Below are 12,483 nucleotides of genomic sequence, written 5' to 3'. Positions count from 1 at the left end.
ATATTCAAAAACATTCAAAAATGATTACACATGTCTAAAGCTTTAAATATGAAAAGCCCACATACATGTATTACTATACACAACATGTTCAGTATATGATTTTGTGAACTGGGCAAGTCATCTAAATTCTCTGAAAAATGAGATGACTAAATAAATACTCCTTTCACTTGAAAAATATTCCCATGAGTCTCCTATGCACTGAAAACACACACACACACACACACACACACACACACACACATTTTTATTTTTTTGGGGGGGGAGTATTTTAAACTTTAAAATGTCTTGGTTACAACAAAATAAGCACATATCAATATCAAAGAAACACTGGGTTTGCAAACTTTACTTTGCTTCCAAAAGTAGTTGTACAAAATTCTACCTGGGCATGGAAGAGTGATAAGCTCCTGACGGTGTGTAAAGGGATCAACACTTTCACCAGAAACTGTTTGTGTTCTGCCTTAAGAGGTAAAGCAAAGCCATTGATAATGCTAGGAAGAAGGAAAGAGATGTGAATTAGCAATGCTACCACAACAAGCTAAACCAAGACAAACTGTTCTTGTGAGATTGGGTTAAATCTTAATCAGTTTATGACTGGTCCAGAGCAACCTAAAACCCATCCCAGGGGCAGTCAAGATTTCTTAGTTACTTCAAAGAATACATTTAAGTAGGCAGGAAATTTAAGAGAAGAAAATTGGCTTCTGATCTCCCAGCACAGGCTCCTGTGCTCTGAAACCTGGTTGGATGGTCCTCAAATCTTTTGTATCAACAACTCTTTATTCTTACTCCCTCTTTTCCTTCCCTAAATAATTGCCTGCCTTGCTCACTTATGACCCTTTCCATTTCTAGACAACATTCTTTCCTGTCCCTGATATCTCTGCTCAGACCAAGAATACCCTAGAGCCCAGTCCAGAAAGTTAGAGAAAACCAAGTGACTTCACCTTCTTTTTCTCCTCATATTAGGAGGAGAGACTAAATAATTACATTGTCCAGTTACATTAGTCTCCCTTGTGTGTAGAAAGCTACACAACAGCTGTCTCTCTCCAATTCGTTCCACTGCACCAGGAAATAGCTGCTCAAGGACTACACCTGGGTCCCTGGAACATGGCAATCTTCCCAATTTATTATAAACTTGCTTTCAAAAGATTTGGCAAAGGGCAGATAGTCTAGAAACTAACAAGAATAAGATGTTTTGTGGTAACTGGTCTGACTGCAATCAGATGTACTGTCTGTGTAATGGGAAATAAACTGCTAGCTCTTTCAGTCATCCCAGCAGAATTGGCAATGCCTAAATGTGGAACAAGGGGAACAGGAAACCGAGTTTTGGAGAGTCAGTTGGGAAGCACGCTAAAGCACAAATGAGAGTATCAGATGTACATACAGCAACAGATCTAGGTCAGCATTTCCCTGCACCACCTGAACCTAATTCACACAACGATATTCACTTGAGATTAGCAATTGGATAAAAATGTACTTACCTTCCTAATATTTCCAGCAGTTCAGCTACACCATTGAAGTGTTCTGTTTCATAAACAAACCTTTAAGAAAGAGTGAGAGGGAGAAAAATAAAGTCAGTACACTACATTCAAATATTTGAGGTTTACTTAATACTTCTATAAAACCACCAACTTCACTTCTTCTTCTCCCCCCTCCCTCCACTTACCTTAGAAAAATATTGTTAATCTGTTTTCGGATAAATGCTCTAAGACCAAGAAACTTGCCATAAATTCTGTGTAAGACTGTTTTTAAGTAGTCCCGTTCCCGGGGGTCTTCGCTGTCAAATAGCTCCAAAAGCTGTTGTAAAAGAAAGAGGGTGCTGTCAAAGCAGTTTCAGGAAAGAATTTAGGAATTCTGCCACTCATTATTTAAAATCCTTTCCTTCCTTCCTCAAAAATTTATTGAATACCTTTTATGTGCCAGGGGCAGTGCTAGCCTTTCAGAATACAGTGATAAATAAGTCAGACAAGGGGCTTATATTCTAGTGAAGAGATACACAATAACAATAACCATAACAATAATACTATGTAACATATATACAGTACTTAGTATGATCATCAGGCAATTTTCTAAGCAACCTACTTATATTACTGCCTCTGAGGTAGTTTAATCCCCATTTTACAGATGAGGAAATTTGGACAGAGTGATGTTAAGTAAACTTGCCCATGGTCTCAAAGCTAATAAGTGGTAGGGCTAGGATTTGAACTCAAGCAGCCAAGGCCCTAAAGCCCATTATCTCAACAACTTCACTACTGTGACATCAGGTACCTACTGAGCTTATGTTCCAGATATACAGTTAAGATAAGCCTTCAGCTCTACCAGAGTATACAAGTAAATGAAGCAACCTAAACCAAAGCAAACCTCAACAAGTCCCTAATGATGCAGGTAATGTTTCTTTCAAGATCTTGGTTCTTGTTACATGGGTAAACAAATAAATTATCACTGTAAATATCCATTGAGGTGAACATTCACATTTCTGTATGTATGTTATATATGAATAACATTTTGAAGTTTCCAATCATTTGTAAAGTCAGTAACATATGTCAACACAAAAACATGTACATGAATGTTCACAGCACCATTATCCATAATAGCCAAAAAGTGGGAAGAATCCAAATGGCAATCATCTGATGCATGGATAAGCAAAATGTGCTACAATAAAATATTATTTGGCCATAAAAAGGAATGAAGTACTGATATATGTTACTACACAAATAAACCTTTCAAACATCATACAAAGTCAAAGAAGCCAGTCACAAAAAGCCACATATTGTATGAAATTAACAATTTGTATGGAATGTATAAATATCCCCCTTATATGAAATACACAGAATAAGCAAATTAATAGAGTTATAAAGCAAAATGAGGAGGGGCTAATGAGTATGGTGTATCTTTGGAGGATGATAAATTATATAGTAGTGATGGTTACACAACTCTGTGACTATACTATAAACAATGAATTGTAAAATTTAAAAGGGTGAATTTTATGATATATGAATTATATCTCAATAAAGCTGCTAATTTTTTTTCTAAATGACAGCAGGCAGGTTTCTCTGGCTGAAGAACAAACTTAGAGACTGGTTTAAATTTTAAGGAGTTCATACATTCATTATCATAGCAATAGAGCAGAACTCATAGTTCTAATGTTGACTTTACAGCAAAACATTGCAAGAACATACAGATAGCATATAAATGAATGCAAACTACCCCTAATTATCAAAAATCTATCAACATACAAAAGCATGATTTTGGGTGATTAAGACATGAGGCTAAGACTTACATCAGAATATTACTATATTCAGTGAGTAGTATTCAATGAAATAAATTACCTACTTTTTGTTTGGTGCTTTTCTTTGACTAAAAGGCAGAGTTCTAGACCAAAAACCTGGCCCTTCAATTAATGGCAGGAAGCACAAACTAAAGGACAGTCTTCAAAAGTGGGCAATGAGATAGATGCAATTTTTGGCTACACAATGTCATTCATCCATTCAATCATTCAAAAACTGAGTATTTTGAATAAATATGTATGCAGACACAATCTGCTTTGAGAAGGCCTACTCTAATGAAGGATGGTGGTAAATAAACTGCAAGATAGGCATTCAGGATGCTATATAAATACATAGCAAACATATCTACTCTATTTGGGAGAAGTGGAGTGATCAGGGGAGGCTTTTAGAGGAAGTAACATCCAGGCTGATCCATGAAGAAATTAGGAGCTAGAGATAGTGGAAGTGTTCATGGCAGATTCAATACCACATACCTTCACCGGCAGCCTATCTGAAAAGAAGATGCTGTTAAAATCCTGCCATATCTCTGTCCACCTGACCATTAAATCAACCAATCAATGATAGTGATTGTCCTCATTGCTGGACACACACACACACACAGACACACACACACACACACACGCACACACACACACACACAAACTTGGAGCCCACAGGAAAAGCAATAAGCAGGTCAACCATACGGTTCCACAGAAAACAATATAAAAAAAGAAAGACATGTGTCCCTATAGGCAAAAAAAAACGCCCCCATGGCTCAGTATCTCTTATCTACTACATGCACAAAATGACATAAGATCTCTAACTTACCTATCCTATTCCTTGTTAAGGAAATTATTAACCTTTTGAGATCTATTTTTTCCTTTGGTTTCTATGTTTCAGTGTTGTAAAAGGGCTAATTGAATAATTCGCAACCAACATAAAAGGTTTGAGAAGGTAAACTGTTAGCAAAACTTGAATCAACTATGCTCATGTATTGCTAATCTTAAGAGTTTAATGAAAATATAATAATTAAGCAAAAATTATTAAACTAATGTTTTCATTAGGCCGTTAAAGAAAATGCATTACAAGGCACCTAACTTAAATCATGTACAAAGCCACAAGCATTATATACACTGAGTGGCCAGATTATTATGATCTCTGAACGCATAATAATCTAGCCACTCAGTGTATATCCTATATAATAAAAGGCTAGTATGCAAATTGTCCCCTTGACCAGGAGTTCGACCAGCAGGCAGGCCGGCCAACTGCCCATGTCCCCTCCCCCTGGCCAGGCTGGCCGGACCCCACTCATGCACGAATTCATGCACCAGGCCTCTAATATATATACACTGAGTGGCCAGATTATTATGCGTTCAGAGATCATAATAATATGGCCACTCAGTGTATATCATCTATATCAGTGGTTCTCAACCTTTCTAATGCTGCGAGCCTTTAATACAGTTCCTCATGTTGTGGTGACCCCAACCATAAAATTATTTTCATTGCTACTTCATAACTGTAATTTTGCTACTGTTAATGAATCGTAATGTAAATATCTGTGTTTTCCGATCGTCTTAGGCTCTACAGCAGCGGTTCTCAACCTGTGGGTCGCTACCCACAGGTTGAGAACCGCTAGCAGGGTCACCTAAGACCATCGGAAAACACAGATATTTACATTACGATTCATTAACAGTAGCAAAATTACAGTTATGAAGTAGCAACGAAAATAATTTTATGGTTGGGGGTCACCACAACATGAGGAACTGTATTAAAGGGTCGCGGCATTAGAAAGGTTGAGAACCACTGATCCTATCTAATAAAAGAGTAATATGCAAATTAACCATCTGTCGTAACACCCACGAGCCACACCCACCAGCCAATCAGGAGCGAGTATGCAAATTAATCCAACCAAGATGGCTGCGGCCACTGAGAGAGCAGGAGGGAGGCTTGGGTTTCCCCAGCGATGGAGGAAGCCAAGCTTTCCGCACACCCTGGCAGGCCCAGGCCTCCACTCCAGGCTACAAAGTTTCAATTATAGAAGATAAACAAATCCCAAAAGAAATGGCTGCCACCACGGAGCTGGAGAGAGCAGGAGGCTAGGGTTGCCCCTGGCGATGGAGGAAGTCTGCCTTGGCCTCCACTTAAGGCTACAAAGTTTCAATTATAGAAGATAAATAAATCCCAGATACTAGGGCCTCCGCTTGGGTCGCCAGGGGGCGTGGCCGGCCTGCAAACCACCACAGGCCCCTCACCCAGGCAGCCCCACACCCCAAGGAAACCCCTACCCTGATCCGGGACACCCTTCAGGGCAAACCAGCTGGCCCCCACCCATGCACCAGGCCTCTACCCTATCTAATAAAAGAGTAATATGCAGATTGACCATCACTCCAACACACAAGATGGCTGCCCCCATGTGGTCAAATTTCCTGCATCCATGTGGACACAAGATGGCCACCACAAGATGGCCAGCATGGGAGGGCATTTAGGAGGGACCAGGCCTACAAGGGAGGGCAGTTGTGGGCAATCAAGCCTGCAGGGGAGGGCAGTTAGAGGTGACCAGGCCGGCAGAGAAGGGAAGTTGGGGGTGACGGGGCCTGCAGGGAAGGGCAGTTGGGGGGGACCCAGGCCTGCAGGGGCAAGCAGTTGGGGGAGGGGGACCAGGCCTGCAGAGGAGGGCAGTTGGGGGCGATCAAGCCTGCAGGGGAGGGCAGTTAGGGGTGACCAGGCCTGCAGGGGAGGGCAGTTAGGGGCAAACAGGCTGGCAGGGGAGCAGTTAGGCATCAATCAGGCTGGCAGGGGAGTGGTTAGGGGGAGATCAGGCTGGCAGGCAGAAGCGGTTAGGGGCAATCAGGAAGGCAGGCAGGCGAGCAATTGGGAGCCAGCAGTCCTGGAATGTGAGAGAGATGTCTGACTGCCTGTTTAGGCCTGATCCTACCGGGATCAGGCCTAAACAGGCAGTCGGACATACCTCAAGGGGTCCCAGATTGGAGAGGGTGCAGGCTGAACTGAGGGACCCCCCCCCTGCACAAATTTCGTGCACCGGGCCTCTAGTCTATATAATAAAAGCCTAAGTGACCATTACGGCAGAACAACCAGAACGACCAGTCACTATGATGTACACTGACCACCAGGGGCAGATGCTCAACACAGGAGCTGCTCCCTGGTGGTGAGTGCACTCCCACAGGGGTCACGCTGCTCCGCCAGAAGCTGAGCCCATGGCTGGCAAGCATAGCGGTAGTGGCAGGAGCCTCTCCCACCTCCGCGGCAGCACTAAGGAGCAGTGAGCTGAGCAATAAGGAGCAGTGAGCAGGTGGGCGGTAAGGAGCAAGGGGTCCCAGACTGCGAGAGGGATGTCCATGCTGGCTTAGGCCTGCTCCCCACGAGAGGGTACAGGCCAGGACCCCTTCCTCCCCCCCCACCCCGCCCCCATGCATGATTTTGTGCACCGGGCCTCTAGTGTTCTATAAGAAAGAAAGATATATTGCAGTATATAAATTACTTTCTTGCTATTCCACAAAACACACTCTTGATGATTTTATTATTTATGAGACAAAGGAAATAGTATAATAGTACACAGGCCAAGAAAGGGGAGTAGAATAAGCTGATTTCCCAAACAAAATAATATGTGTGTGCTTTGTCACATATAAACTACAAAAACTCCCCCCACAAAAAAAGCAATGAAAATATAATCCAGCATTTGTATGCCTGGGGGAACTGTACCCTCCAAAATATCACAGGCAACTGGTTGTCAAAAAAGAAGCTGGAGAGTTTCCAAGGTGGTTACAGAGCAAAGACAGACCTGTCAACATGCGGAAGCTAACAAACAGGAATGAATTGGGTAGTGGTTTAACCAAAGAACCTCCTTTGAAGCTCATAATAAACCAACAGTGAAATGAGAAGGGCAAATGAAAAAGGCAGTAAGGGTCTCTTCCAGTTAGACATGGGGACTGAACCTCTATCCTCTTGAACCCTCGCTGACATGAGAGTTAAGAAATAAAAACTGAAGGAACTACAGGGAACAAAGGACTGGAGAGCAGATTAGACAAGTTTGTACATTTTTCAAAGATGGAAAGTGGATGGCAAGGCATAACTATCTTAGTTTTCCTCTTTTTCCACTCTGCTAAGTATTTTTCCATTCTGCCAGCATGGAGGGGAGCCGACAAAAAGCCAATTCACACCAGAGAACCCTTAACAGGCTTTAGAACTGAGGGCATTAGATATATCTGATGGCAAGGATGTAAGAAGCTAAAAACAGGAAGATGGTTGGAAGTTTGCAGGAGTAACAAGACCTCCCAGATCCCTGCCCCACACAGTGCACTGAAGATTTACAATCGAAGTCTGGAGACAATAAATAAATGAGCAAGTCTCTAGTGCTGGGGACATCACACACAGCTAAGTGAAGCCTTCATTGAAAATAACGGGGTTAGGAGAAACCAAGATGGCGGCATAGGTAAACACCTAAACTGCTACCTCGCACAACAATTTCAAAACTACAACTAAAAGACAGAACGGACACCATCCAGAACCACAGGAAAGCTGGCTGAGTGAAAATTCTACAACTAGAAGGAAAAAGAAAAGCTCACAGAGAATTGGAGGTACGGCAAAGGGGCTTTGTGCGCGCAGAGAGGAAGGGCGGCTGAGAGCCTGGCTGACTTTCTTTGGCGGAAGGGGGAAGGAAGCCTCCGACTGCACTGAAGCCCAGTTCTGACTGCACTGAACCCCAGTTCCGGGCAAACCCCTGGGGACCCACGCTCTTACGGGGGGAGTCTGGACTCTCGGGCGGAGACTCGAGCTGGGAAAGGCAGAAGTCTGAAGGCGCACGCGGGCCAGTGCGCACAAAGGCTGCGGAGGTTGCCACAGGCTTTCCCTAGTGGAAGGGAGTCAGAGGATCCTGACTGCACTGAGCCCCAGTTCTGACTGCAGTGAACCCCAGTTCCAGGCGAGCCCCTGGGGTCCCACGCTCTTGTGGGGGGAGTCTGGACTCTAGGGCGGAGACTCGGGAGCCGGGGAAGGCGGAGGACTGAAAGTGCACACGCGCGCGCGCGCCAGTGTGCACAAAGGCTGCGGAAGTTGCCACAGGCTTTCCCTAGTGGAAGGGAGTCAGAGGATTCTGACTGCACTGAGCCCCAGTTCTGACTGCTGTGAACCCCAGTTCCAGGCAAGCCCCTGGGGACCCACACTCTTGTGGGGGGAGTCTGGACTCTCAGGCGGAGACTCGAGCTGGGGAAGGCGGAGGACTGAAAGCGCACATGCGCGCAAGGGCAAGGCTGACAGGAAGCCAAGACTGAGACTCCACCCCATCCAAGCTGAGCACAGAGGCTATTGCAATTTGGCAAGTCTAATCCTATAAGGCTGTCTCCAGCACCGAACTTCTCCCAGCATAGACACAGCTGATCCTTACAGCCAACTGACCCGGAGGTCAATTCTTCCCAGTGATACCAACAACAATAAAGACTTAATTACAACAAGGCTGTACACACAGTCCACAAAGGGGTGCACCAAGAGTGTCCACCTCAGGTTAACTGGGGAAGCAGACCCACTGGGCCATATTGGAAGCCTAGCACAAATATCTACCTTACCAACTCAGGGAATCAATGAAAATGCGGGGTCATAGAATCAGATCACAAACGAAAGAAATGGAGGAAAACAAACGACTGGATATAGAATTCAAAACCACGGTTATAAGACTTTTTAAGAATATCCTAGAAAAGGCCGATAAATATAACGAGACCCTCGAAGATATGAAAAAGGACCAACTAGAAATTAAACATACACTGACTGAAATAAAAAATATTATACAGAGACCCAGAAACAGAATAGAGGAACACAAGAATCAAGTTAAAGAATTGAAATACAAAGAAGCAAAAAACACTCAACCGAAAAAGCAAAAAGCAAAAAAAAAAATCCAAAAAGTTGAAGATAATGTAAGAAGACTCTGGGACAACTTCAAGCGTACCAACATCAGAATTATGGGGGTGCCAGAAGAAGAGAGAGAGCAAGATACTGAAAACATATTTGAAGAAATAATGACCGAAAACTTCCCCCACCTGGTGAAAGAAATAGACTTACAAGTCCAGGAAGCCCACAGAACCCCAAACAAAAGGAATCCAAAGAGGACCACACCAAGACACATCATAATTAAAATGCCAAGAGCAAAAGACAAAGAGAGAATATTAAAAGCAGCAAGAGAAAAACAGTTAATTACCTACAAGGGAGCACCCATACGACTGTCAGCTGACTTCTCAACAGAAACTATGCAGGCCAGACGGGAGTGGCAAGAAATTTTCAATGTGATGAATATCAAGAACCTACAACCAAGATTACTCTACCCAGCAAAGCTATCATTCAGAATTGAAGGGCAGATAAAGAGCTTCACAGATAAGAAAAAGCTGAAGGAGTTCATCACCACCAAACCAGTATTATATGAAATGCTGAAAGGTATTCTTAAAGAAGAGGAAGAAGAAAAACGTAAAGAGAAAAATTATGAACAACAAATACATATCTATCAACAAGCAAACCTAAAAATCAAGTGAATTAAAAACCTGAGGAGCAGAATAATCTGGTGAATATAATAGAATCAGGGGCATAGAAAGGGAGTGGACTGATAATTCTCAGGGGGAAAGGGGTATGGGGGGTTCATGAAGAGAATGGACAAAAATCATACACCTATGGATGAGGACAGTGTGGGGGGAGGTAAGGGCAGAAGGTGGGGTGGGAAATGGGTGGAGGGGAGCTATGGGGGGAAAAAGGAGAAATAATTGTAATAATCTGAATAAAGATTTATTTAAAAAAAAAAAAAGAAAATAACGGGGTTAAATGAAACTCTGCATGCTGAAGAGTGAGACCTTTGCCAGCCCCCTTCCCTAAATTCTTAATTCTAGATTAGGCAGGAGATTAGGAGGTCCATTTTTAGAGAAACTTACAACCTTGAGAGGAAACACCTATACATGTACTAATGAAATGGCAAGGTCTCTACCCAATATACCACATGTCCCTCATGCATGCGTGTGTGTGTGTGTGTGTGTGTGTGCGTACACACACACACACACACACACACACACAAAGGCCCTAAGAGGTTTTCTGATTACTAACATTTATCTATACTAATAAAAGGGTAATATGCTAATTAGATCGGGTCAACCGGCCATCTTCCAGATGTTCGACTTCCTTCCCGACAAAGCCATGTTGGTGGGGCCAAGGCAGAGGCAGTTAGGGGCAATCAGGCTTAAAGGAAGGGCAGCTGGGGGCGAGATCAGGCCAGTAGGGGAGGGCAGTTGGGGGCAAGATCAGGCCGGCAGGGGAGGGCAGTTGGGGGCGAGATCAGGCCTGCAGTGCAGAGGCAGTTAGGAGCCATCAGGCCGGCAGGGGAGAGCAGTTAGGGGCGAGATCAGGCTGGCAGGGGAGGGCAGTTGGGGGCAACCAGGCCAACAGGGGAGGGCAGTTAGGGGCGATCAGGCAGGCAGGCAGAAGGGTTAGGGGCAATCAGGCAGGTGAGCTAATTAGTGGAGAAAGAGCAGGTTAGGAGCCAGCGGTCCCACAGGAATCAGGCCTAAACCGGCAGTCAGACATCCCCCAAGGGGTCCCTGATTGAAGAGGGTGCAGGCTGGGCTGAGGGAAACCCCCCCCCCATGCATGAATTTCGTGCACCGGGCCACTAGTGTGTGTGTGTGTGTGTGTGTGTGTGTGTGTGTGTGTGTGTAAATATAAAAGCCTAATATGCGCCAAAACCGGTTTGGCTCAGTGGATAGAGTGTTGGCCTGCGGACTGAAGGGTCCCGGGTTCGATTCCGGTCAAGGGCATGTACCTTGGTTGCGGGCACATCCCCAGTGGGAGGTGTGCAGGAGGCAGCTGATCGATGTCTCTCTCTCATTGATGTTTCTAGCTCTCTATCCCTCTCCCTTCCTCTCTGTAAAATATCAATAAAATATATTTAAAAAAAAAAAAAAAAGCCTAATATGCTAAGTGTCTGACTGATAGGTAGACCATTCGGTCAACCACTCGACCAGTCACTATGACACGCACTGACCACCAGGGAGCAGACGCTCTGGCTGGTAGGTTAGCTTGCTGCTGGGGTCCAGGTGATGGGGACTGGGCGAGATGGGCCAGTCACGCCCTGGAGCCCTCCCACGGTCCCTCCCTGGCCAGTTGGTCCCCATCAGTTCCAATCGGGACTGGGCGAGACAGCCCCAATCAGTCTGATCCCGGGGAAGGCCCAAGGACACCACCCATGCACTAATTCGTGCACCAGACCTCTAGTGTAACTATAAATATGAAACATAAAAGACAGAGACCAAAACGCTTACAAAGAACTGAGGAAATAGTTACAATACAAGGAATAGATAAAAAACTGCAAAATTAGGATAGGTTTTATCTATAACAGACTCAGAAATAAACAAGTGCATCCAATCCCTGAAATAACAGCAACATACTATCACAGATGAATATTCAGAAAATAAGTAAGAGCTTTTGGAAACTCAAAATGTAACAGAAAAAAAAAAAAAAAAACAGAAGGACTGGAACATTAAAATAAGCCAATCTACCATGAAAATATAACAAGAAGACAAATATAGGGTATCCCCAAAAACATGCATACACACTTTAACAGCTGATAATTCACTTAATTTTCACTCCTTTTCAGATTTAAATGATTTAAAATGGGTGATATCAGACTAAGCTTTGAACAAAGAAAAGTTTATCCTAAAGTGCCACTAGACTTTTTTTTATGAGGATACATAAAAGATAAAGTTTATGGTACAAAACTTGCAACAGCTGACAAGTCGAGGGCACACAAATACTGAATGAAATGATTATTGATGTTTGTGATTCCACTGCTTCACATTATCAGCGGTGCCTGGACCAGAAGGGTCATCAGTTTGAAAGCAGGCATTGACCAAAAAAATTATTCATTTCTGCAGATTCTTTTAAATTTTGAAAATGAACTATATATATGTTAATAAAAACTGACTTTATAATCATTCAAAGTATATATACATTGCCCAGCCGGTGTGGCTCAGTGGATAGAGAGTATATATACATTTTTAAGATACCCTGAATAATATATATAAGAAAACTTCAGGAGCAATCCAGAAAGTCCAACACATGACCAATAGGAATGCCAAAAAGGCACAGGGACAGAAAAAGAGAAAATGAAAAAAAGGAAATTATCTGAGGAAGAATTCAACCCAAATTTTCAGAAAAAAGGATATGAGCTTTAATATATAGA

At 43.5% G+C, this 12,483-nt stretch overlaps 1 protein-coding gene across 3 annotated transcripts in view; it reads right to left on the bottom strand.

Annotated features, from left to right (window-relative positions):
• The window catches only part of PPP2R5E (protein phosphatase 2 regulatory subunit B'epsilon), a 176,076-nt gene that overhangs the window by 23,399 nt on the left and 140,194 nt on the right, over positions 1 to 12,483 (bottom strand). For all 3 annotated transcript variants that reach the window (XM_080659526.1, XM_080659528.1, XM_080659527.1), the window contains exons 6-8: positions 1,661 to 1,791; positions 1,476 to 1,535; positions 380 to 488 (exon numbers count right to left, since the gene is read on the bottom strand). In XM_080659526.1, the coding sequence (XP_080515652.1) occupies positions 380 to 488; positions 1,476 to 1,535; positions 1,661 to 1,791 (300 nt within the window). The remainder of the gene's footprint in view (positions 1 to 379; positions 489 to 1,475; positions 1,536 to 1,660; positions 1,792 to 12,483) is intronic.

Source organism: Plecotus auritus (assembly GCF_963455305.1).
Source record: "Plecotus auritus genome assembly, chromosome: 1".
Classification (NCBI taxonomy): domain Eukaryota; kingdom Metazoa; phylum Chordata; class Mammalia; order Chiroptera; family Vespertilionidae; genus Plecotus; species Plecotus auritus.
The sequence above is the reverse complement of the archived record's forward strand: the minus strand, read 5'-3'. Positions and strand labels throughout refer to the sequence as shown.